This window comes from Pteronotus mesoamericanus, unplaced genomic scaffold (assembly GCF_021234165.1).
Source record: "Pteronotus mesoamericanus isolate MK-2021 breed Mesoamerican mustached bat unplaced genomic scaffold, CSHL_Meso_final scaffold_174, whole genome shotgun sequence".
NCBI classification, from domain to species: Eukaryota; Metazoa; Chordata; class Mammalia; order Chiroptera; family Mormoopidae; genus Pteronotus; species Pteronotus mesoamericanus.
In genome coordinates, this window is record NW_026555309.1 from 42946291 (window position 1) to 42968597 (window position 22307).

Below are 22307 nucleotides of genomic sequence, written 5' to 3' on the forward strand. Positions count from 1 at the left end.
ACCATACACTTCACTGATTTTAGAGTTGTGACTATCTCAGTAAATTGGGCTGTTTACCATTTGGAAGTAGATACTGTGTTAAATTATAGTCAGTGGAGCAACACCAAATAATCTCCTCCACTACCAATAATACTTAAGAGATTTGTGATTGGAAACTTAATAAATTTAAATAATAGAATTTTTTATCTATAGTTTTAATATGTTGCAATAATTTCTGCAGCAGAAAAAAATCAATAAAAACTACGTTGGCTAGTGCCATTTGATTTCGGGTAAAATAAACTTTAATTCCACAAGTATTTATTGAGAAGCCCTTATGTAGGAAAAACGATGACTCAAATATGGGTCCTAATCACTCTCAAGGGATTTACACGCCAACTGGAGAAGCAGTACATTTCACTAAGTCACATGGAGTAAGAACTGAATTAACACGGTGGGGGGTGGGGGGCGTGGAGGGGCCCCATGCGAAGGTAAGGGTGTGAGGGAGAGTTACTTCTGGAGAAAGAACTACAGGCGGAATTAGACTTAGTCCTTAAGAATAAGTCCAGGCTGCGAACAAGCAGAGATCAAGGGAGAGAGCGGAGTAGTTACTGGACTAGAATGATTCAATTATGGGGAAGAGTCGCTTGTAGCGTTCAAGAGAGCATTAGAACATGGAACTACGCAGTCCCTGGCTTTCCAACCCCGGGCTGGCGGGAGTTGGGGGGAGCAGGGCTGTGTGGACGCGATGCAGCCTTTGCGTAGGTCAGCTGCAGGCAAAGGTTTTAGAATGGGGGGTGGGGTGATGAAAGCAAGGAGAGACCATAGTGGACCCGAGGGAATTCCTTTTCGCAAGTATGAGCTTTATCCCAGGATTTGATTTTGCCTATGAAGTCATAAAGTGCATTTCAAGAAAAATAACTAATACAAAAGCCACATTAAGCAGTGCGTGCGATAGGGAAGGCACCGTAGTAACACTTTGGGCGTTGTTATCACAGTGAGCAGGAGGGACTGTGGCTGTGAAGGGACTTAATGTTTGTTGTTTGTTTGGTTTAGTTAATACACACACATGCAAATACACACGGCACGAATTCGGTTAATTCATGAAGAAACAGGGGACGTCGAACCTGTCATTCCAGGGGTCTGTGTCCTATAAGATGCCCTCCTACTACAGCATAATGAGATCTTATATAAATTCCAACAACTGTACTTTAAAAGTGATTTTTAGTCTAGCAAGGGAGTAGGAGGCACCCATAATCCCCGAACCCCAACTCAAACAGGAAGAGTGAGACGGCGCGGTGTGGCTGCCGGAACCTGAGCGGTCAGCAGCCTGCAACTCTGGCAGCCAAAGCTGCCAGGGGAGCCAGTGCCCGCGCCGGCCCCGCGGCTCGGAGGTGAGCCCTCCACGCTAATCCAAGCCCCGCCACGGGGCCGGGGCGCTTCTGAGCCGGTCGCCGTGGTCGGCAGAAGGGCTTCCTGTTCGGAAACGTCTTTCCTCTTGGGCCAGAGAGCGGTTTATAGTTTAGGGCTCTGCTGACAGTTGCACCTTTCCCCAAGTGAAGCAACCGTGGACAGGACACCGGGTTCCTGGACCCAAAGTTCATTGGTTTATCCTTTGGCTCTTGTTGATTCAGTACTTTTTTTTTTCCATTTTTTGGAACGTTGCTATGTGCTGGGCAGTGTACTGAGAATGGAGACGGGAAGTGAGACGGGGAGAAGATTCCAGACTTGAGAAAAATACATTTCCTCTTCTCAGGAGGCCAGCATGGAAGGACCTGTGTTATAGTTTGGCGAGTGTCACCAGGGAAAGCAGGGGGACAGAGGGAAGTTGGGGAGGTGCCTGGTGGAGAAGCCCGTTGGACTCTGGTGATAAGCGTGTCTGGGTATGTATTATACCATGTCCCATTGAATTCGGGCTTTCTCAGTGTAAATTTTTGCCGTTGTTAAAAGAGTGACTTCATATCAATAGGGAAACTATCAGCAGCGTCCAAAACGCAAAGAAAATGATACCACCTACATCGCGCCTGTGTTTTCAAGTCAAAATTAGACCCAAACCCTGGGCTATGGCCCGGGGACCCCTGCGGGGGACACATCTTGGTGACACCAAACAGAAAGGCCATTCTGGCCAACAGCCGCCCGCCCCGCGGGAATGACCACGCTCTCTGCAGCCACCTTCCCTCCCTGGCTGGACGCTTGCTGTTGGGAACAAACACCGTCCCTGAGTTTTTCACCTGGCAGACTCAGAAACCCCGGGGGCAGGTCCGTGTCCCTCCCTGTTCCACCGACCCCTTCCCGCCCCCGCCCCTGGGACCCCTGGCACCTGGGCCGCCTTTGCCAGGGCTGCAGTGGTAACCACAGGCACCGCCTCGGGGCTGGACTCGGAGCCAGGTGCATGCTTTGTTGATTTTGTCAACATTTCAAAAAAGCAAGGAGGTTTTGTTGCCCTTTCTCCTGCAGACTCAGGCAGCTACTCAGCAGGGGATACGCACAGACCTGGGCAGGTTTCAGCAGAGAGGCTGCCTTCCGCCCTTTCTTCCCTGGGGAGCCCTGGTCTCGGGGTTCTCCCTGATCTTTCCTGGGGGTGGGGGCGGTGTGATAGGTTCCTGCAGGACAAAGCCTTGCAGAATGTGTCAGCTCTCTACATTCAGCAGCTCACGGGGGCCCCCCCTCCCACCAGCCCGTCCCCCCTGCCCCACGGAGGAGCAGACTTCTGCAGCGGGGCCACGTGTGCTCAGCCTCGGCCCTGATGCTGCTGGCGAGAGCTCGCCTTCTGTCCAGCTTCCACCTGGGTCTGAGAGAGAGGGTGACGTTTTCCTCTCTGCATCTGAGCTGAAGCAGGTGTCCTGGGAGCACGGCAGTTTTGAGAAAGTAAAATAAGCATGGAATGGCTAAAATCAAGAGAGTGGGAGAGAGGAGAGAGTGGGGCGAGGCTTGCGGGGGGCGGGGTCAAGGTGGGCCTTTCAAAGCCGGCTTGTTCTCGGGAGAGTTGGGTGGTTTGTGTTCTAGACGAGGAGGTAACACGGCCAGCTTGGCATTCAGCGCTCCCAGCCCGCCGGTTGATTTTTCTGCGCTGGGCTCGCAGAGAGGCAGCTCTGGCGGGTTACAAACCTGGGAGATGCTGAGAAGGAGACACTGTGAAAGCGGAATTAACTCACTGGACATTTACCAAGTGCCCCCTCTGCACCCATGCTGGAGCAGTGACTCCAAAGGGCTCGTCACTGCCCTCCCCCGCGGCGCGAATGTCGGGCTGGGGCGGTGCCCTTGGCTGGGCTGGAATATTAACCGTCCCGTGTTTGAGGCTGAGTGGCAGAGGCCAGAGGTGCAGTATCAGCATTGAGTGAGAGGTCAGTAAAACAGCCCTTTGTTAGACTAATCAGCTTTTTGGCGAATGCCCAATTAAGAGACACCTTTTAATGGAGACAGTGACATGTTCTGGAGGCTTAGTTGTTTATGAAATGACAGCTTACCTGTAATTGTTCCCCGAGGGACAGTGTCATGTCACAAATATAGTTTAGATCAATTACAGCTAGTTCACACAGGCACTGCTAGGTCCTTACCAACAGAGAGCATAATTATTGGATGTTGCACATGATGCAGTGAAACTCAGATATGCTCTTTGCATGTTCTTTTACCGCCTTCATAATCAGGCGAAAAGGTGGGTTTTTTTTTACAGCTGTAACATTTGTAATATAATATATTCGTAATAATTGGCATCTGGAGAAAAGTTGGTGGTCTTGAATGTGATACCACTTGCACCTTCTGTACAATTCTTTGCCCAAATGAAATCATTAATAAAAACGAAAGTTAAATTGTATGAAGTTCTTACTGTCTATCTTGCAAATACAGTTATTAAATGAAAAAAAAAGAAAACAATCCTGATTTGAGTAAGGGGGGACATTTTGTTTTTTTAAATCCTTATCCAAGGACATTTTTTCATTGCTTTTAGAGAGAGGAAGGGGCAGATGGAGGCAGACCGACAGACAGACATCAGTGTGAGAGAGACACATTGATCGGTTGCCTTCTGTGCACCCTGACCCGGAACTCAGCCCGCGACCCTTCAGTCCACGGGATGAGGCTCCAGCCCGCTTGAGACGCACTGGCCAGGGTGGGGCTTGGCTTTTATGGGGAAGCAGGAACGAGGCCAGGAAGGCGAGGGGCAGGGCAGGGGACGGGTGGAGGCCGCCTGGTGGGCCTGGGATCAGAGAGAGTTTAGCCCTGAGGCTGGTCCCTGGGGACAGGGGCCTTTCGGGGAGGGCTTTTTGCTGGCTTGGGCTGTGGGTCACTGTTCAGGGCCTGAGGAAGGAGGAAGCGTGATTAAAGTTTGGTCAGTCAGATGAAGGGGCGCTTTCTGATGGGCCGGTGGGAACACACAGGTCAGCCAGTGTTTCATGGAGCCAGCACCGGGCAGCGGGAGCGCCGGTGTGTGGCCTTGTCACAGTAAACGGGGGTGCCCGCAGGTCTTACCTCTGTCACAGCAGGGAGAGGAGTTCTCTGCAGGAAGCTGTTTCCAGGAATCCGGAAGGGGACGAGGGCTTCTCAGTCGGCACTGTTTTCAGGAGCTCAGGGCTCAGGCGGAACCTGCTTCGTTGGCGGGGTTCAGTGCCTGACCTGTTTTCACATCATGGCAACCCCTCTGGTAAATACCGTGACCCTGAGACCTGGAAAGGCCCAAGCACGGCCGTGACCCGCTGCTGGGAAGAGAGGGCGCGTCTCAGGCAGCTGCAGAGGCCCACAGCCAGCGGGACGTCACCCGGCCACAGAGCCAACGGCACCGAACAGGACGATGCCGTCCAGTCGTTTATTTTTATATCCTCTAAGGAGTCCAAAAATATGTACTCAGCCCGTACGTTACTGTGGCCTTTTCGTGTTGCGAGTACCGACCCTGCCCAGCGTACAGCCTGCCGAGGTGGTTTCTGTTTTAAGTACGTCAGGGTGGGTCATAGAATCCATGGAGGGATTGAACTTGTAAGCTGAGAGGACGGGAACGTGGGCTGTAAGCCTGAGACACGGAGAGGAACCCAAGCCTGCCCCTCGCTCCGGCAGCGTGTCCTGGCTGGGGCATGCTTGATGTGTGGCAGGACACTTCTCCAGTGTGAAGGTTGGTCCTCTTCTCATGTGTGACATTCTAGGCCTTTGCCCACCAAGAGCCCCTAGTGACCCACAGTCATGTGACAACCAAACAAGCGTACTCACCCTTCCAGACGCCCCCCAGGGAGGCGATGCCGTCACGGTGAGGACACGACCAGGGCCACTGGCGCGGTTGACTCAGCTCTGCGGACGCTCAGCTGACCACACGCTGAGTCCCAACATCAGGCGCCTTCAACTTCCGGGCAGAGGTCAACCCTGGCCAGGTGGGTGGCCTGGGTGTGGCCATGTTGTCGTGGTGGGGGCTCCTTTGGTAGGTGGCCTTGTGCATGAGGAGGAGTCGGTTCTCACTAAAGGGTGGGTGTTGTTTATGTAAAATTCCGTATCTCCACAATAGTTAAATTCATTAATTTACTACTTACGGATTTGGCATGGAGCGTGCACAGTCTATTGGCTGGCCTGGCAGACGACTCTTGTCCATTGCTGTGTTTAATTCACACAGCGGGCACCCGCAGGAGGCAGTATGGCCGCTGTGTTGCAGCAGAAGGGGTCGAGCCCAGCCCGGTGAGCTGGCCGGGTCGCGGGGGAGCGGTCGGGGCGGGCGCAGCTGGGGGTCGGCGTGCGGTTGAGCGAAGGCGGCATTCAAAGGCCTCCTGGCTGTCAAAATACCTGTTAATGTGTTTTTTGTGAACAAAATACTCAATACAAGTTACACGGAGAAAGAAAACTCCTACAGGTACATAAAACTACATAAAATGCTTTTCCTTCTTATATAGAATCCCGTGTTTTTATGCTTCAGCACGTGACCTTGCATACATTTTATCGCTCTGTGGACTTCAGTTTTCTCGGTGTAATGTTAGGTGTTTGGACTGGATGACATCTAAGGTCTCCCAATAGTTATTAATTGGGGGATATTTAACTATTAAAGAAAGGTAAATATGGCAGCTTGACCACATCAATTTAATTTTACGCCATCCTTGAAACCTGCTAAAATGAATATAAATGAATTAAAAAGGCAGAAACCCATGAAGATAAGTGTGTGCATGTCAGACAACAATAGGCCAGTGATGTCAGTAAGAGTTTGGAAGCTGCAGAATAAGTAGATAAAAATGGGAATGCCGTGGGGCCCAGCATGAGCAGCGTCCTGAGCGTGCAGGATGGGAGAAGGCCCCCCCAAAACAGGCTCATTGGGGTGGGGAGACGCTGCAGGGGAGACAGCAGCTGCTGTCAAGGTGGACTCACGCGAGGGTGGCACTGAGAAGGGGAGGCTCCCTGGGAAGCTCGGAGGAGAAGTGATTTTTAAAAATCACTGCTGGCTAGACGGGTGATTTTTAAGAGGTGCGCCGCAGGGGCCACCCCGTGCGCCCCAAGAACGCCTATCACGTGCAGCGCCTGGCCTTCTCTCCCCTGGAGGGTCAAATACAAAAATGACAGCCGCCAATGCCACAATACCCCTGCGGCGTGAAGGCATCACAATTATCCCTATTGTTTTTCTTTTGCCAGGGTAACAAAAGATACCTTTTTGGGTGGGCCATGAGGTGGACAAGGTTGAAAATCGCCCAGCTAGGCTACCAGAGGCCCACCTGGCTGATAACCCGGGCATCTGCCCTTCTTGGCCCAGAAGCCGAGTAGAGCTTCCCGAAGAGGCCCGCCCAGACAGACACAACTGGGGCTCGAGCAAGACGCGGCGCTGGCCGTAGGGGAGCCTTCTCCCTTAGGAGTCGGTGCGTGCATCTGTGCCCGCTGCTGGGTCCCCGGTGTCCTGGCAGCCACTGGCACCTCCTCTTAGGAGACCGCGCATGCTGCCAGGTCTCCACCTGGCCCAGGAGGAAAGATGTGCTGATACCGATATTTGAGTAGGTTTTGATGAAAACTGGGGGCTGCCCCGTTGCAGCGAATGGTCAGATCTGATTGTCAGGTCCCATGTGTGAACTTTCCAGTTGGTGCTTTGGAGGCTCAGTCTTAGACTTTTAAGGACGCACAGCAGAGGGTTACCAATCTTCCGAGGGACCTCCTTGCCGTAGAGAGCGAGCGATTCAGAAGCATGGGCAGGTGAGGGCCACTGGCGTTAACACCCTCCTAAAGATGAAGACTTCATTGGCGCCCAGAAAAATTTTCAAAACGCCATAAAAAGAGCAAATATAAGAAAATACTGTTAGTAGTTAAGCATCTGATAGTGGAAATGAAAGACTTAAGAGATACAGCGGCTTAATTAAATCTCACAGTAACTACAGAGAAAAGATAAAGGGGAAAGAGAGGAAGAATAAGAAACGGAGGGATCTAGCTCAGGAGCTCCGATATCCAAATAATAGAAATCCTGAAAAGATAAAGCAGAGAAAATGGAGACCAAGGCCAAGGTCGGGGTGGGGGTGTCAAAACCCTGGTTTTTCCCTCCCTCGTAGTAGTGTCTGTTATTTTAAACTCTGTACCGCTTACGTATTTAAAAATAATTTACTTAAAATTTAAAATTAGAAATATTGCATGAGAAGGTTAAAAATAGATCTTGAGTCTTGTTAAAGACCAATAAAATTAAATGTAGACAAGGAAAAAATATTTGATAGTTTTAAAGTAGGTTATTTTGGGAAAGTTACTCCAATTATCACAGGCAAACTGAAGAGCATTTTCCTCCCCGGAGAACAGCGGCAGCGCGGCCGTGGCGTTGATCATGGACGGGAGCTGGAATCTGGCCTAAGGGCGCGGTGGCTCCCCGGCAGTAAACAAGGCTGCCTTTCTGTTGGGGTGCACCAAGTGGTCAAGGTCTACCTGAAGTAGAGTAAGGCTCTAAAAAATTGTGTGACATTCCTAATAATAGTTTGTTCAGGATGCATTTATTGTCCGTTTGTGCCACGCATTGTTCTGAATAGTCTGCTTGTTTGGACCCACTAAATCCTCAGAAGAGCCCCATGATGGCAGTCCCCATTTCCCAGGCGAGCAAGCCAAGGTACAGAGAGGGCAGGTGACATGCCCATCGGGGTTACTCAGCTGCTAAATGGAAACGCCTGGTTGGAAACCACGACGGCCCAGCCTCCGAGTTCATGCTCTTAGTTTACCCACGTCTGCCCTGCTTGTTGAATAAAGAGCCCTGAGCATCTCGCCTGAACAGGCTGTCCACACTCGGGGAGCTGGTTGCCTAGAAGAGGTGGTGGATCTTAGGGTAAAGCTTTTGTTTGCCCCTGGATGGAGAAGAGAGCCTAGACCAGTGCACCCACTGGGTGACGAACCAAGGCTGAGTGCTGACCGGGCAGGAGGACCCAGGGACTCCCTGTGACCAGCTGAGTGACGTTACACGGCACCTATCCCCGGTTTTCCTCCCTGGTTCTGATCCTGGCACTGTTCGCGGCAGACGTGGAACGTCTGTGGACATCGTCAAGGAAATTAACCGCGTTTACAGTTGGTGAACTGTAGCCACCGGGGAAGTGATTGGTGCAGAGAAATAGATCTCCTGTATTTTAATTTTACAACTTTAAGCCCAGTTACATGGGGTTTGTGGAAACAGTGTGGTTCATGGAGTGGGAACCGAACTATTTGTCATTAATCAATGATGTGTAGCATGCTCCGGTGTTTCCTAATATTCAAGAGTAAGAAATTAGTTTCCAATACAAATATTACAAATTTGGTTGGTTTGTTCTTCCTAGTTCAACTTCGTGGGGAAACTGCTGGGTCCACGTGGCAATTCTCTGAAGCGTCTACAAGAAGAAACCTTGACAAAAATGTCCATCCTTGGAAAAGGTTCCATGAGGGACAAGGCAAAGGTAATATTCATTAGAGACAGTGGCTACTTTCATAGCCGTTGCACAGTGTACTTTTAGGTCACCTTTTTTATTAATATGTACTATATAAAAGCTAACTAGCATCTCAAGTGAAGTTATAGGAGAATGTTACAGAAGGTGATGTACTCATTTATGATACTATATAGAAAGTTGAGTCACAGTGGCCAGTTCAGAATATGTAGTATCTTAAACTTGCATGTAAGTTTTATATTCATTTGTAAAATAATACTGTAGTACCTATGATTTTTGATTCTAGAAGTATTGTGTTACCTTGTAGAAAGTACAGTGGTACTGAAATTATCAGGAAGAGAATAGGAGTTATCTGTAGTCTGAGCATCCCTGTTTGCATTTTAGATTAGCTTCTTCAGGTCTTTTCTGTAACGTGTATACTTTTATTTGCTCTTTTCCCCGTTCATTTGATAGCCTGTGTATTTTATCAAGTTAAAATCGAATTGACTTTAAAAGTTTTAATAATTACTTACACGTAGTTATTCTACTTGGATGTATTCACATTAACTGCCTGGGTTTTTTTGAGAATTTCAAGATTTATTTTTTAATTGAATTTATTGGGGAGACATTGGTTAATATAATTATTTAGGTTTCTGGCGTACACTTCCGTAACACACCGTCACTGTGTATGTTGCATAGCGTGTTCATTTCCCCAAGTCACGTCTCCGTCCCTCACCGCCTATCGCCCCTGTACTCTCTCCTTCCTCCCCCGTCCCCTGCCCTCGGGCAACCACCACAGTGTCCTCCGTGTTCCTGAGTTTTTTGTTTGTTTGTTCGTTTTTCTTAATCCCTTCACCTTTTCCCCCAGCCTCCCAACCCCCGCCCCTGACAGCTCTCAGTCTGTTCTCTGTATCTGTGAGTCTGTTTCTATTTTGTTAGTTAGTTTACTCCCTTCATTAGAGTCCACATACAAGTGAAATCACATGGTACGTGTCTTTCTCCGACTGACTGACTTCACTTAGCGTAATACTCTCCAGGCCCATCCGTGCTGTTGCCAAAGGTAAGAGTTCCTTCCTCCTTATGGCTGAGTAGCGTTCCATTGCGTAAAGGCCCCACAGCTTTATCCACTCGTCTGCTGGCGGGCACTGGGCTGCTTCCAGATCTTGGCGTTCTAAGTAAGGCTGCAGTGAACATAGTGGTGCATGTACTCTTTCAAATCTGTGTTTCAGGTTAAATTCCCAGAAGTGGACTCTCTGGGTCAGGAGGCACTTCCCTTTTCAATTTTTTGAGGAAACGCCGCACCGTTTCCCACAGCAGCTGCCGCGGCCTGCATTCCCACCAGCCGTGGGCGCGGGCTCCGTTTTCTGAGCGTCCTTGCCGGCGCGTGTGTGTTGATTTATGGATGATAACCCTTCTGACAGGTGTGAGGTGATATCTCACTGTGGTATGCCTTTCTTTTAATAAGCTAAAATTACTGTTTATTAATCACTTTCTCAAATATTTCAATTCTGAGAGATTTTCACATTTCGTAATGTACTGTCACTTTGTTCTCTACTATCACTTTGTTGCTCTATCATCGTTTAAAAATTTTTATTGCTAAGAACCAAATTTATATTCAGTGATCACTTACGGTGAAATGCTGAAGAATGGTGTGCCAGACAAGAAAGTGACTTAAACAAAACTGCCTCCTCAGGAGAAAGTCCATCTAAATAACAGCTTTCATAGAAAAATAGCCACCATTAGTTTACTGAACAGCCACTGTGACTCAGATGCCATGGGACACTTCACATGTGTTGCTCCATGTTATCCCTGGAAAAATGGTGGGAGAGAAGCGTAATTTTGTTTTTAAATTTTACATGTACAAAAACTGAGATCCAGAGAATCTTGAGTGTATCATCTGGTTAACCAGGGAGGTTCTTCGTGTTAGTTGATTAAAACCTGGCTATGCATCCGACTCACATGGGATGCCATTTAAAAGTGCAGTCCCCAGGCCCCCAGCCCGTGGAGGGTGGAGCCCTAACATGAATTTTCAGTAGGTGTTTGAAATAATTCTCCTTCATGGCCAGGTCAGTTTAACCACTCACGAAACATTGCCGTCGTGAGTGATGTGACTTTGGTTCCCTGAGTCATCTGTTCTGGTAGGAGGAGAAAATGAACCTTCTGTCGATCAGGTGGTCAGAGATTGCCTGTATCTTGGAGGAAAACATCCCACCTTAGCTGATAAGTTAATTAAGTCTTTAATAAGTCCATCGGGTAATGAGGTACCTGGTAAGGCCAGCAAAGCCCATTGACTTTGTGCTGCTTAGTTTGCCGCAGGCAGAGTTTCTTGGGTAGAAGCGACGTTCGGTGGCCTTCCATGGAGCGGTCAGGGCACAGGGCGCGCGTTCCCAGAGGGCGTTCCAGCTAGAAGGGGCCAGGGGAGGCACGCCTCTACCTGGCTGGTATGTCCACGTCATAGCAGGTGCCTGGCCATCTGTGTAATGAATGGGAGCGTGAATGGCCTGCTCTCGGACTTCGGTGGTCCTTCCAGAGCGTGTTGTCATTTTGCGGGCTGCTGGCAGTCCACTGCTGTCGGCGTCTTGGGCGCTCGGCAGCGATAGCAGCCAGCCCTCCTTTGGAGTGTAGTTTTTTTGTGTGTTAATGTGTGACCTCTCCCTGTCCCCATGAGCACTTCGTTGAGGAGGCCCTTGAGTAGCACAGAGGTGGCCAGGGAAGCAGGTGCCATGGTGTCTGCCACACCACGGCCTCCTGGTCACTGACTGCCAGCTTTGTGTTGCGTGGGGCACCCTGTCTCCCACACTTGGGCCTCTTTCCCAGACCTCTTACCTCCCACTCATTAATGCTTCCATTTCTGTGTCCGTGGCCGCATCACTCAGCGAGTCAGGGTGGAGCTTCTGCAAGAGGCTGAGCATTTACATGCCGTCCAGACCACCGGACACTGGGGACGTAGCACGCGTTGCAGGCTGACAGTCCGCTGCCCCCACAAGCCCCGCTCTGGGTGGGGGCCGTCGGCGGGTACTGGCGGCACACTGTCCACGATGCACACTGTGAGCAGGAGGCCCGTCGCCTGAGCCTGGAATAGGGATTTCACGCGATCCTCTTCACTAGTTTAATTTTAATCGACAGAAGGTCTCAGTTAACAGTATGTTTATTTCAAGCGATCCCATTACTTCCTGTTAAAATCTTATACTCTTTTAGATTTTCAGTGTCTTGACTATTTAAATTCTCATGTGAACCTACTTCATTTTCTTGTATTTGCTACATTGATGAAATTGTAGGAGTCATTACTGACATGTACGAGCTGGTTATGAGTATAATAATCACAGTGCCGTGGACCCCTCCACTTGCGCCAACATCACATTCAATGTTTTGCCCGCATCATCCATGTTATAGAATAATAGAATACTTAATACTATAGTTGTGTAATAATAATTATCACTCTAATAATTATTATTATTACTGGATCTATTATTTATTATATGTTAGACATAAATCTGAAGACTCTGTTTTGAGACACAAAACTCCTTTATTACTACCATTCCTACATTACTACTCACTCCTAATTACTGACATAGAAACTCTTTTATTCCTAAAGCAGCTCTGTGAGCAGTAGGTTCTAAGTGTCGCCGCCATGTAAAGCCACCCTCTGAAGGGGGAGATGAAGTAGCCCACCTGCCCAAAGGCAAGCGGCGTGTGTTGGATTTGAATGCAGACCCTCAGAGTCTGTGCTCATCCCCAAACGCCGCACCGCCGGACCTAGGTAGCCTGGGAATACCTGCTTGCTCTGTGGGACAGGGTGGCGCCTGGGGAGAGGGCAAGAAAGCCCCGCCTCCGATTCCGGTTTGTTATGGAAATGAAAGTGCTTGACTCCAAATCAACGGTCATCTCTCTGGGATGATGATCTTGGTGCATATTAGAAAAAGATCAGAAGTGTTTATTTCAGTAGTTCCTGCTTTCTAAGATGATGCCATGTGCATAGTCTTCAGCTGGAAAAGGCAGAGTACCAGACCAAATGATTAAAAATGTTCCAATGAAAACAGTGAACAGCCTCTGGTTGGCGTAAAAGAGCGGTGCTTTTTATACTCAAGGCAAATTGCAAAGAAACTGCATAGGACGTGCATGGTAGCTTGTATTTGCTCCTTCTCACTGCAGATGTGTTTCTTGTTTTCTTTCAGTTTCTGACCCGCTTCCCCTAACTGTGACGGCAGCTAGCGCCTGCTGGGTGCCTGCCACGTGTAAGGCGCGGCACCGGGCAGCACAGGCACCGTCTCCTCGGCGGGGCGGCCACATAAAGCCGACCCTTTAGCCTTCCCAGTGGCCCTACAGAAATATACATTTGTTAACACCAAACTGACCTTGTAAACTAAGCGCTGGATTACCTTTCAACTGCCCACCTCACACACCTAGTGACCAGCGTAGCTGCGATTCAGCTGTGTCTGTCTCCAAGTCCCAGGCCCTATTCCTGTTCTTTTCTTTTTAAGGAGTCACACTGTCTTTTTTCTTTGAAGTAATGGAAGGGGGCGAAACCTGGCAGGTGAGGTTCAGTGTGTGCGTGCTGGCGAGGCCTCCTGGCTGGTGGCGGGGTTACAGGGCGCTGTCGTCAGGAGTTTGTGGGGTTCTCTCTCAGCCGGCGTAGGTTTTTTGAAGAGGTTGGGGAGGTTGCCTCCTCTCGGACATCCCTTTAGATGTAGGTTTCTAGCAATTTTTGTCTGTCTGATTTTTACGTTGGAAGCAGGCTGTTGAAAAACTGAGATTCTGTAATTGCCACTCTAATGAAGGCTAGTTAGAAGAAGATAATAGAGTGGAATTACTAGTCCCTTAATTATCTGTGGTTTTTTTTCCTCCTAATTTCCTCCTGAATTTCACTGTGAACAACAAAAAAAATTAGAAAATGTTTGTCATAATTATGTAAAATCATGTAATAAAGTCTGTCATTTATCTTATTCTCTGTTCTACCCCCAGACAGAGTGTGGTGCCTGGCATGTAGAAGTGCTTTTTGAACAATATACACATGAGCCAGTGGACGTAGATATGAATAAATAATTGGCCGTTCATTGAGTAAATATTTGTTGAGCATCTGCTTTATGCCAAGCGCTTTCCTAGGCAAGGGAAGTGAGACAGTCCTAACCCTAACCCCACCCCCCACCCCCTAACCCTTCAGTGAGAGAAATTAGAAAATGGGCAAGTAACAAGGCTCCTGAGATTCCAGATACCAGTACACACTTTATAGCAGCACCACAGGCACGCAGGGTAACCATGGAGAAGTGAGCTGCGCTGTTTTGACATTCGAGAGCTGCAATGTGAGTCCGTGCGGCACCTGGACAGGGACTCGGACGCTCGAGGGAGCTGAGCCTGGGGCCGAGGGCAGGCGGCGGGACCCCCAGGCCGGAGACAGCCTTTGAGACCACAGCAGCAGGCGGCCTTCTAGTTTTCAGAAAAGCCTGGGAAGGGCATGCTCAGATTCGTGTTCTCAATTTCCTTCCTCAGAGGGTGTTCGCTGTTGAGTGACTCTTGGGACAACCCCACACCACGTAAGCTCTGGGTCGTTTTTATTACGTTTCTCTTTCCTAACGACCCAGTCTTCAGCATGACTTGTCTTTCCTCAGGAGGAAGAGTTGAGGAAGAGTGGGGAAGCGAAGTACTTCCACCTCCACGACGACCTGCACGTGCTCATCGAGGTCTTCGCCCCGCCCGCGGAAGCCTACGCCCGCATGGGGCGCGCCCTGGAAGAGATCAAGAAGTTCCTCATTCCCGTGAGTGCCGCGTGACGCTCCTCCTGTATTTTAACCCCTGGCAACGCTAGGTGTTTTGCAAGGCGCTTTACCTGCTGAAGAACTTCACACTTGTCGCGGCAAGGAGACTTCACGCTGTCCCTGGGAATGACTTGGCCTGACTCCTCCTTAATAGATGAGACCTCAGACTTCTGAGCATAAATAATACTGCTAAGGTCACATGACCGAGAAGGTGGAAGAACACAGTCACTTGTCCCCGTGGTGGGACTCCTAAACCTTTTTGGGGCATAAAAGCACCTCACTAACGTGTTGTGCGGCGGCATGACTCGCAGTGCCCTCCGGGCCTGTTTGACTGGGGCCTCGGTGAACTTCTCTTCCCCAGAATCTGTTTTCAACCCCATGCAACTGGGCGTCCTCACATGTGCAGCCGGGCAGAGCGCTGGCCTTTGCGTAGCGTAGTTTATTTGGAATGTGCTTCAGAAACAATTTATTAACCTTCACACATTACTAGTAAAATGGTAGGAAACATTTACAGGGTTATTGTTAGAGAGGTGGAAATGCCGATTGATTCCAGTGACGCTTCTGAAGCCACAGACTGCCAATAAGTTAGAGAAAGAGTTTACATTTACGTAAAACCGAGACCCCTAATCCCAGCACTTTCCGCTGATCGCAGCCCTGGGCCCCCTGCTCCGGGGTCTCCCGCCCACCTGCCCTGCGGTGTCACCTGCCTGTGGTCTCCGCTGCCTGTTTGATCCAGGTTCATGCTATTTCGCGCTCCACAACGTCTTCCTATCACAAGTTTCGTCAGTGTTGCATTCTGCTCTTGAAAAGCACGGAAGAGGCAGTATATTTTTTAAATAAATTTACAAACATAGTCCATGTTTTTAATTCTAAGTAATCCAGGAAACCTCTTCTGAATCTTTTATTTAAACTCAGATGTGCTTATACTTCTTCTGTCACAAAATCATCCCTTTCTCCCTCAAACTGCATCCACAGAAGAGCACGCTTTCAGGTATAAGAAGATGTGTTCAGTTTTGGAAGTGCTGAATTTTGCTGGTTGTGCAGTATCCAAAGGGAAATGTACAGAAAGAATGGGCAGGGACGTGGCTCACTGCTCTCTGTTTTCTGTTTCTTGGAGCATCACAGACACTCAATAAGGACTAGCTGAATTGAGTTGTAAATAACAATGCCAATATTATCTGTTACATGGCATTTTAATTTTATTATAAATGTTTCACTTGGAAATCGTGCGTGGGGGAAAGAGTTATGGCTCGTTATAGAAAATTTTAGTTTTGGGGAAAATACTGTGTTTTTCATGTTTTCCTTTTTACAATTTATTGATATGTTTTTGTTTTAACAAAATCAAATCTTGTTTTATGAATTCAACTATTTTCCTATCCCCTTTTTTTCTATTAAAAAAACTGCTTGCTTTTTGTTCTAAACACTGTTGTCTTTTCCTGAGGTGAACTTGCTATCTTCCGTCTCCCGTGTAGGATTATAATGATGAAATCAGGCAAGCACAGCTCCAGGAATTAACATATTTGAATGGCGGCTCAGAAAATGCCGACGTCCCGGTTGTCCGAGGGAAATCTGCCTTGCGTACAAGAGGTGTGCCAACGCCAACGATAACCAGGTAGGCAAAACGAGTTGACTGACTTCTCCTGTCGTTAGGACATGGTAGCACGACAAGAGTTTGAATGTTCCCTTTACTAAGAGATAGCTCTATCAGGGTGTCAGTTTTCTTTCCTCATGGCTTCCATCTTCCTGACCTAATCCCCACCTCTCTTCCAGGTCATATTCCGTCTGAAAGATCTTTTAAGTTAAATTAGATTTATTTTCTCCTTGCCTAACACCTTTGAGCTGCTTCCCTTGCAGCGAGAAGAAAGCCCACACTTCCTGATGCGCCCTCTGGTCACCTGGCACCGTCCACCCGGCTCTGTCTTTCCACCTCACCGCTTCTGCCCTCCTGGCACCCTGGGCCGGAGCCTTTCTCTTCCGTCAGTGAGCCACGCTTGTCTCCTTCTGAACCCTCTGCAGTCACTCCTCCTCTTGGCACGCCCTCCCTCCGGGCACCGGGCTGCTCCCCTTGGCCTTGCGTTCCCCGCACACAGGCACCTCCGCCGACGGCCGTCAGCTGGTCCAGCACCGGTCACGGCACCTGCCTCAGCTACTCAGCATTTATCAAGAGGAATTTACTTTTCTTCCTTGTTCACTTTTTATTGGTACTCACTCATCAAAACACTGTGGAGTGAATATAGTACAGTAGCAAATCTTGAGGCTCTTTCTGATCCAGTGTTGGCCATTTACAGTATTGTTTGTTAATATAGTTCTTGTCTGTCCCATGGCTGAGTTAGCTTTGTGGGAATGGTCACCTTGTTTGCCAGGATGTCCCGCTTCGGGATTTCACCGTGGGACAGATTATTCCTGGGTCATCAGGAGTGCCCACCATGTTACTACTCCAGGATACCTTTGTGACAAAAGGTGTAAATGGTCCAAAAGTAAGTCCTGTAGTGGGAAGTAGTAAGTGTTTCAATGAGAACCTTTTATTTCGGTTTGTGGTCCTCCCTCCCAAGTAACGGGCAGTCTTATCCCATGACTTTGATACCAGAAACCATAGGAAGAGAAAGTGAACACAGCCAATGAGGTCTGCCTCTGAGTAGCAGATGCCCGTTTGCCGGGGTTGGGCGCTGTTTGCGGGGGTTTCGTTTTGACTTAGGCCATAAGGCTGAGTGGCCAGTCACTCAAGCCCTTTTATCAGCTCTCATAAATTGTGGACATTTTCAGCTCCTGGTTTTAAAGATATTTTTCCTGCCCCTTTCCCTCTTCTCTTTCTTGGTCCTCAGTCCCACACATTAGGTGTCACTGTACTTCCTGAACTGTGTGCCAGGGTGCAGGGGTGCACACTCACAGGGTGGCCAGGGGACAGTGTATAATTTCATGGCACCTTAATGAGAGCCAGTGTCTCTGAGACACTGCGTGGACTGTCAGCGTGAGGTCATCGTTTATGGTTTCAGCGTGAGGTCATTCCCCCCTGACGTTAATGACGTCTCATCTTTGCGAACTGGCATGTCAGAGTTGGCTGTGGTGAACAATAAGCAGCCACAGTTACTTAGCCTGTTGGTCATGTCTCCCACCGTGGGGTCACGTGAGAGACTGTCGCTCTCACTGCCTCATCCGCGTTGATTTTCACGCGGTCCTGCTTTGCTTAAAAGCGGACTAGGGATGGTGGCGTAAATGCAGAGATTGCTCGAGGGACTGAAAGCGTTGGGTTTTCCCTCACAGTCTATGAAGTATGAGAGATGGTATGATAAATATTTCACACCGCTGTATTTAAAGGTCCTTGTTTTGTTAAGGAAAGGGTGAGTATAGGAAAAGCTAATACCTTTCTTTTACTAGACAAAATGTCACTTAAACACATGGCCGGGGTATTATTTCAGTTGTTTGGCTCGCGGCTGGACTGACTTCTCAGGACCACCCATCACCTGGCCTGTTGGAAGAGCCTCCTTCTCCCCTTCCTGCCAATTCTGTGTCGACGACATGTGCCTGTTACCACCCCGGCTGTGGACCTATGGCACGTGTGCCCCACGTCCCAGCCCGAGTCCCAGAAGGCTTTCCTGCAAACGCATTTCCCTGCTTTTGTTGCCAGCAGGTGCCCTGAATTGCTCCCGCTGCGCTCCCTGCTCCGTCCTGAGAGCCGTTACTCTGCATCCAGGGGCTCAGCTGGGTATTAGTGAGCGGTCACATGGGTGTTGAGGAAGGGGAGACAAAGGAGAAAAACAGGTGGTTTCTTTGAAAATTACCTTAATAGGCTCTAGGAAGACAGTAACTGAGGCAAATAATGTCACAGGTGGTGGAAGGGCTGGCAAGAACTTGGCCACTTAAATGCCGGCCAGGCCGGACTAATGGGAGAAGCAGCTGGACGAGGTTCCCAGGACTCAGCTCGGCCAGGGCAGCAGGAAGCCGGACGGGCGCCACGGCCCCCTACAGGCCCTCCTGCCGAGCGCGCGTGCCCGCTGATTCTTCCCTAGGCTGTGTCCAAGGAGCTCCGCTGGAGCTCCGGGTGGAGGGAGGCCGTGCGCCAGCTCCCGCACTGCGGGACTCTCCCCCACGGCCGGCTGCTCAGGAACTTCAGTAGTTCCTTTCTCCTCTTTGGAAACCATCAGTCTTATTTTTCTTGAGCTCTTTCTGTAATAGGAATGGACTTTGTAGAGATATTAAAAGTCCTTGTCCTGATGTCAGAGAGTCTTAATGAGAAAGTCAGAGAAACAAGTACTTATGAGCAAATGGTACCAATAGGGAATGAGGGATATGAAAACCAGTGAAGTGGCCACAGGAACGAGGGTGCCGATAACTCAGAGTGAGGAGTGGGGGTGTGAACGGACTCAGGCCGAAGGTGGAGAAATGAGCCGGGTTGTGCCCGAGGGAAGTCATCCCGGGCCGAGGTGGTGCATTCAGTTACTTTTTATTTTAGCCATTCTAACAGGTATGTTTTAATTTGCAATTCCCCAGTCACAAATGATGTTGAGCATCTTTTCATTTGGTTATTTGCTACCTGTATGTCGTCTTCAGTGAGCTGTATGTTGAATTAGGTTGTTTGTTTTCTTATTGTTGAGTTTTAAAAGCCCCTTGTATATTTTGGATACACATCCTTTATCAGATACGTGTTTTGCAAATATTTTCTCCCTTCCTGTGGTGTCTCTTCATCTCTAACAGTGTCCGTCTCTGGCTAGCAGTATTCCGTTTTAATAAGGTCCAACTTACCAGTTTTTGTTTCATGGATTATGCTTTTCTAATTATATCTAAAACTCATCATCCAATCAAGGTCATGCTGATATCTTTTATGTTTTCCCTACAAGTTTGATCTTTTACATGTAGATCTAAAACCATTTCGAGTTACTTTTTGTCAAAGAAATCATGTTTGTCCACGTTCATTCTTCCCCCCGCCCCCGGCCCCCTTGCATATGACTAGCCACTCATTCCAGCTTCTCTTCTTGAAAAGACTGTCATTTCTCTATCGAACGGTCTTTGCTCTTCTGTCAGTGATGTCCTAACTATTTCTGTGGGTCGGTTTCTGGGCTCCCCCTTTCCTTCCGTGGACCTGTGTGTCTAATCTCTTTTGCCGGTCCTCACTGTCTGGATCACTGTAGCTGTGAAGTGAGTCTTGCAGTCCGGTGTTAGGAGTCCTCCCAACATTTTTCTCCTTCAGTATTGTATTGTCTCCTGTATGTTTGTTTAATCTTTCCATGTGTACTTTAGAATATGTTTGTCCAACTACGAAATAGCTTGCTGGGATTTTGATTGGGATTGCATTGAGTCTATACATCAAACTGGGAAGAATTGGCAGCTTAACAATATTAACTGTTAGAACCACAAGCTTGTAATATTTGTCCTTTAATTTCTTTCATCAGAGTTCTGTACTTTTCTACATAGCCCCTGTGCATATTTTCTTAGATTTGTGCCAGAACACTTCATTTCTTGTGCTTTATCAATAAATGCTATTCTGTGTGTTGTTAAAAAAAGACTTTATTTATTTATTAGGGCGATTTTAGGTTCCCAGCAAAATTGAGAGCTTCTTTGATGCCACCTTGTTTACTGTTGCTGGATGCGCTGCCTATGTGACTTGGCGTCTTTTTGGTGGATGCCTGCTTCATCTTGCGCATCAGTTTACTCTCTTTACAGAAATGTGGACCATTGATTTGTCTGAGTTATCAATGCATGTGAACAATGGAATATTAGAGAAGATGACAAAACAGTGCTCACGTGGCCCTCTTGCTTGCAGGGGAAGGGGAGGAGTCACAGCCCGGCCGGTTGGAGCAGGTGGACCACGGGGGACGCCAGCCTCCAGGGGAGTCCTGGCCGCCCGGGGGCCAGTGAGCCGGGGAAGAGGACTCCTCACTCCCAGGGCAAGAGGTGTCCCCCCAACTGGGTACCGACCTCCGCCGCCACCCCCAACGCAGGAGACCTACGGAGATTATGTAAGTGGCGGTATCAGGCATCAGCTTTGATGATCTGATGGACCCAATCCACGTATATCAGTGATGTTGTAACCACGTATCCTCTCTCACTTGCTTTCATTCTTATCTATTATTCCACCTTAGTTTATTTAGCAATATTTATGGAGTGCTGAATAAGGACTGGGTACTAGAGGTACAACGCCTCAAAAATAACCAACCTTTTTCATCCAATAGCTGAATTTGGGTGGTGGGTTCGGGGTTCAAGACTAGGATCAAGGAGACATGTCACCAAGCTCTTACAGGATTTTAGTGTAATCTTCCTTCCTGTTCCACTCCAGGTTGCCTTCAGGTATTCAGTCATTTAAAAAATAATTGCCTCCATGTACCAAGCTGTTTCTACCCTGAAGTGTTCCTTCTTAAGCTCTTCTGCTGAATATGGATTCTTAGTGGAAAATATTCTCAGTGAAGAAAACAAAAGTTCACAGTTTCTTAAATTAATGCAAATCAGTTTTTCATTTACCATTCAATAATTCTTTGATATGGTTCATAGACTTTCTTAACAGGAGAGGAAGAAAATATAGCCCTAAAAATTGGGTGGAGGGAGGGGGAGAGGAAATCATTTACAAGATCACAAACCCCCTCGGATTCTTGCTGGTTTACCATACAGGAAGAACAGAAGTGATGGGTAGGTGTTTATATCAGTAAACAGTATTAAAGAGTGTGTGAGTGTCGTCAAAAATGGGAAGCCGTAACAGGGATGAGATGCAGGATCCAATACATTTTCATGTTGTGCTTTTTATTTTTTTTTCATTGCATTTATTTGGGTGACATTGGTTAATAAAATTATGTAGGTTCCAGGCATGCATTTCTATGATATGTCCTCTGTATATTGGATTGTGCTCACCCCAAGCCAGGCCTTCCGTCGCCGTTTATCCCCCTTCACCCTCTCCTACCTCCCTCCACCCCCCTTTCCCTCTGGTGATCACCATGCTGTTGTCTGTGCCTACAGGTTTTTTTCTTAATCCCTTCACCTTTTTCACCCAGCCCACCACCCCCTCCCCTCTGGCAGCTGTCAGTCTGTTCTTTATCTATGAGTTTGTTTCTCTTTTGTTTGTTAGTTTATTGTGTTTATTAGATTCAACGAAGGCATGAAATCATACGGTACTTGTCTTTCTTTAACTGGCTTATTTCACTTGGCATAATATTTTCTAGGCCCATCCGGGCTGTCACACAGGGTAAGAGTTCCTTCTTTTTTTACAGCTGAGTAGTAGTCTGTTGGATAAATGTTTCATAGTTGTTTTATCCACTCTTCTATTGATGGGCACTTGGGCTGCTTCCAGATCTTGGCTATTGGAAATAATGCTGCAATGAACATAGGACATAAAGGGAGAGGTTGACAGGAATATAGTCATAGTAGGGGATTTTAACCGCCCATTGACATCAGTGGATAGACCTTCCAGACAGAAAATCAACAAGGAAATGGTGGCCTTAAATAACATACCAGATCAGATAGATTTAATTCATATCCTCAGAGCATTTCACCCCAGAGCCGCAGAATATACATTCTTTTCAAGTGCACATGGAATATTTCTAGAATAGATGACATGTTAGGAAACAAAACAATTCTCAATAAATTTAAGATTGAAATCACGTCAAGCATCTTTTCCGACCATAATGCTGTGAAAGTAGGAATCAGTCACAAGGAAAACAACTGAAAAACCACAAAGACAGGGAGGTTAACTAGCGTGTTCCTAAATGACGGATGGGTCAACACTGAGGCCAAGGAAGAAATCAGAGACCTGGGACCAAATAAAAAAGAGAGGACAACAGCCCAGAACCCC

General features: G+C 48.1%; 1 protein-coding gene across 6 annotated transcripts in view; it reads left to right on the forward strand.

Moving 5' to 3' along the window:
* The window catches only part of KHDRBS3 (KH RNA binding domain containing, signal transduction associated 3), a 117081-nt gene that overhangs the window by 42107 nt on the left and 52667 nt on the right, over window positions 1-22307 (forward strand). For 3 of the 6 annotated variants that reach the window (XR_008530563.1, XM_054590102.1, XM_054590103.1), the window contains exons 3-6: window positions 8697-8813; window positions 14387-14533; window positions 16006-16145; window positions 20292-20487. Coding sequence is in view for 4 of the 6 variants with exons in the window: in XM_054590102.1 (XP_054446077.1) it covers window positions 8697-8813; window positions 14387-14533; window positions 16006-16145; window positions 20292-20487 (600 nt within the window). In the remaining 2 variants the exon portion in view is untranslated. The remainder of the gene's footprint in view (window positions 1-8696; window positions 8814-14386; window positions 14534-16005; window positions 16146-20291; window positions 20488-22307) is intronic. The other 3 variants (XR_008530564.1, XM_054590104.1, XM_054590105.1) reach the window with 1 other exon arrangement.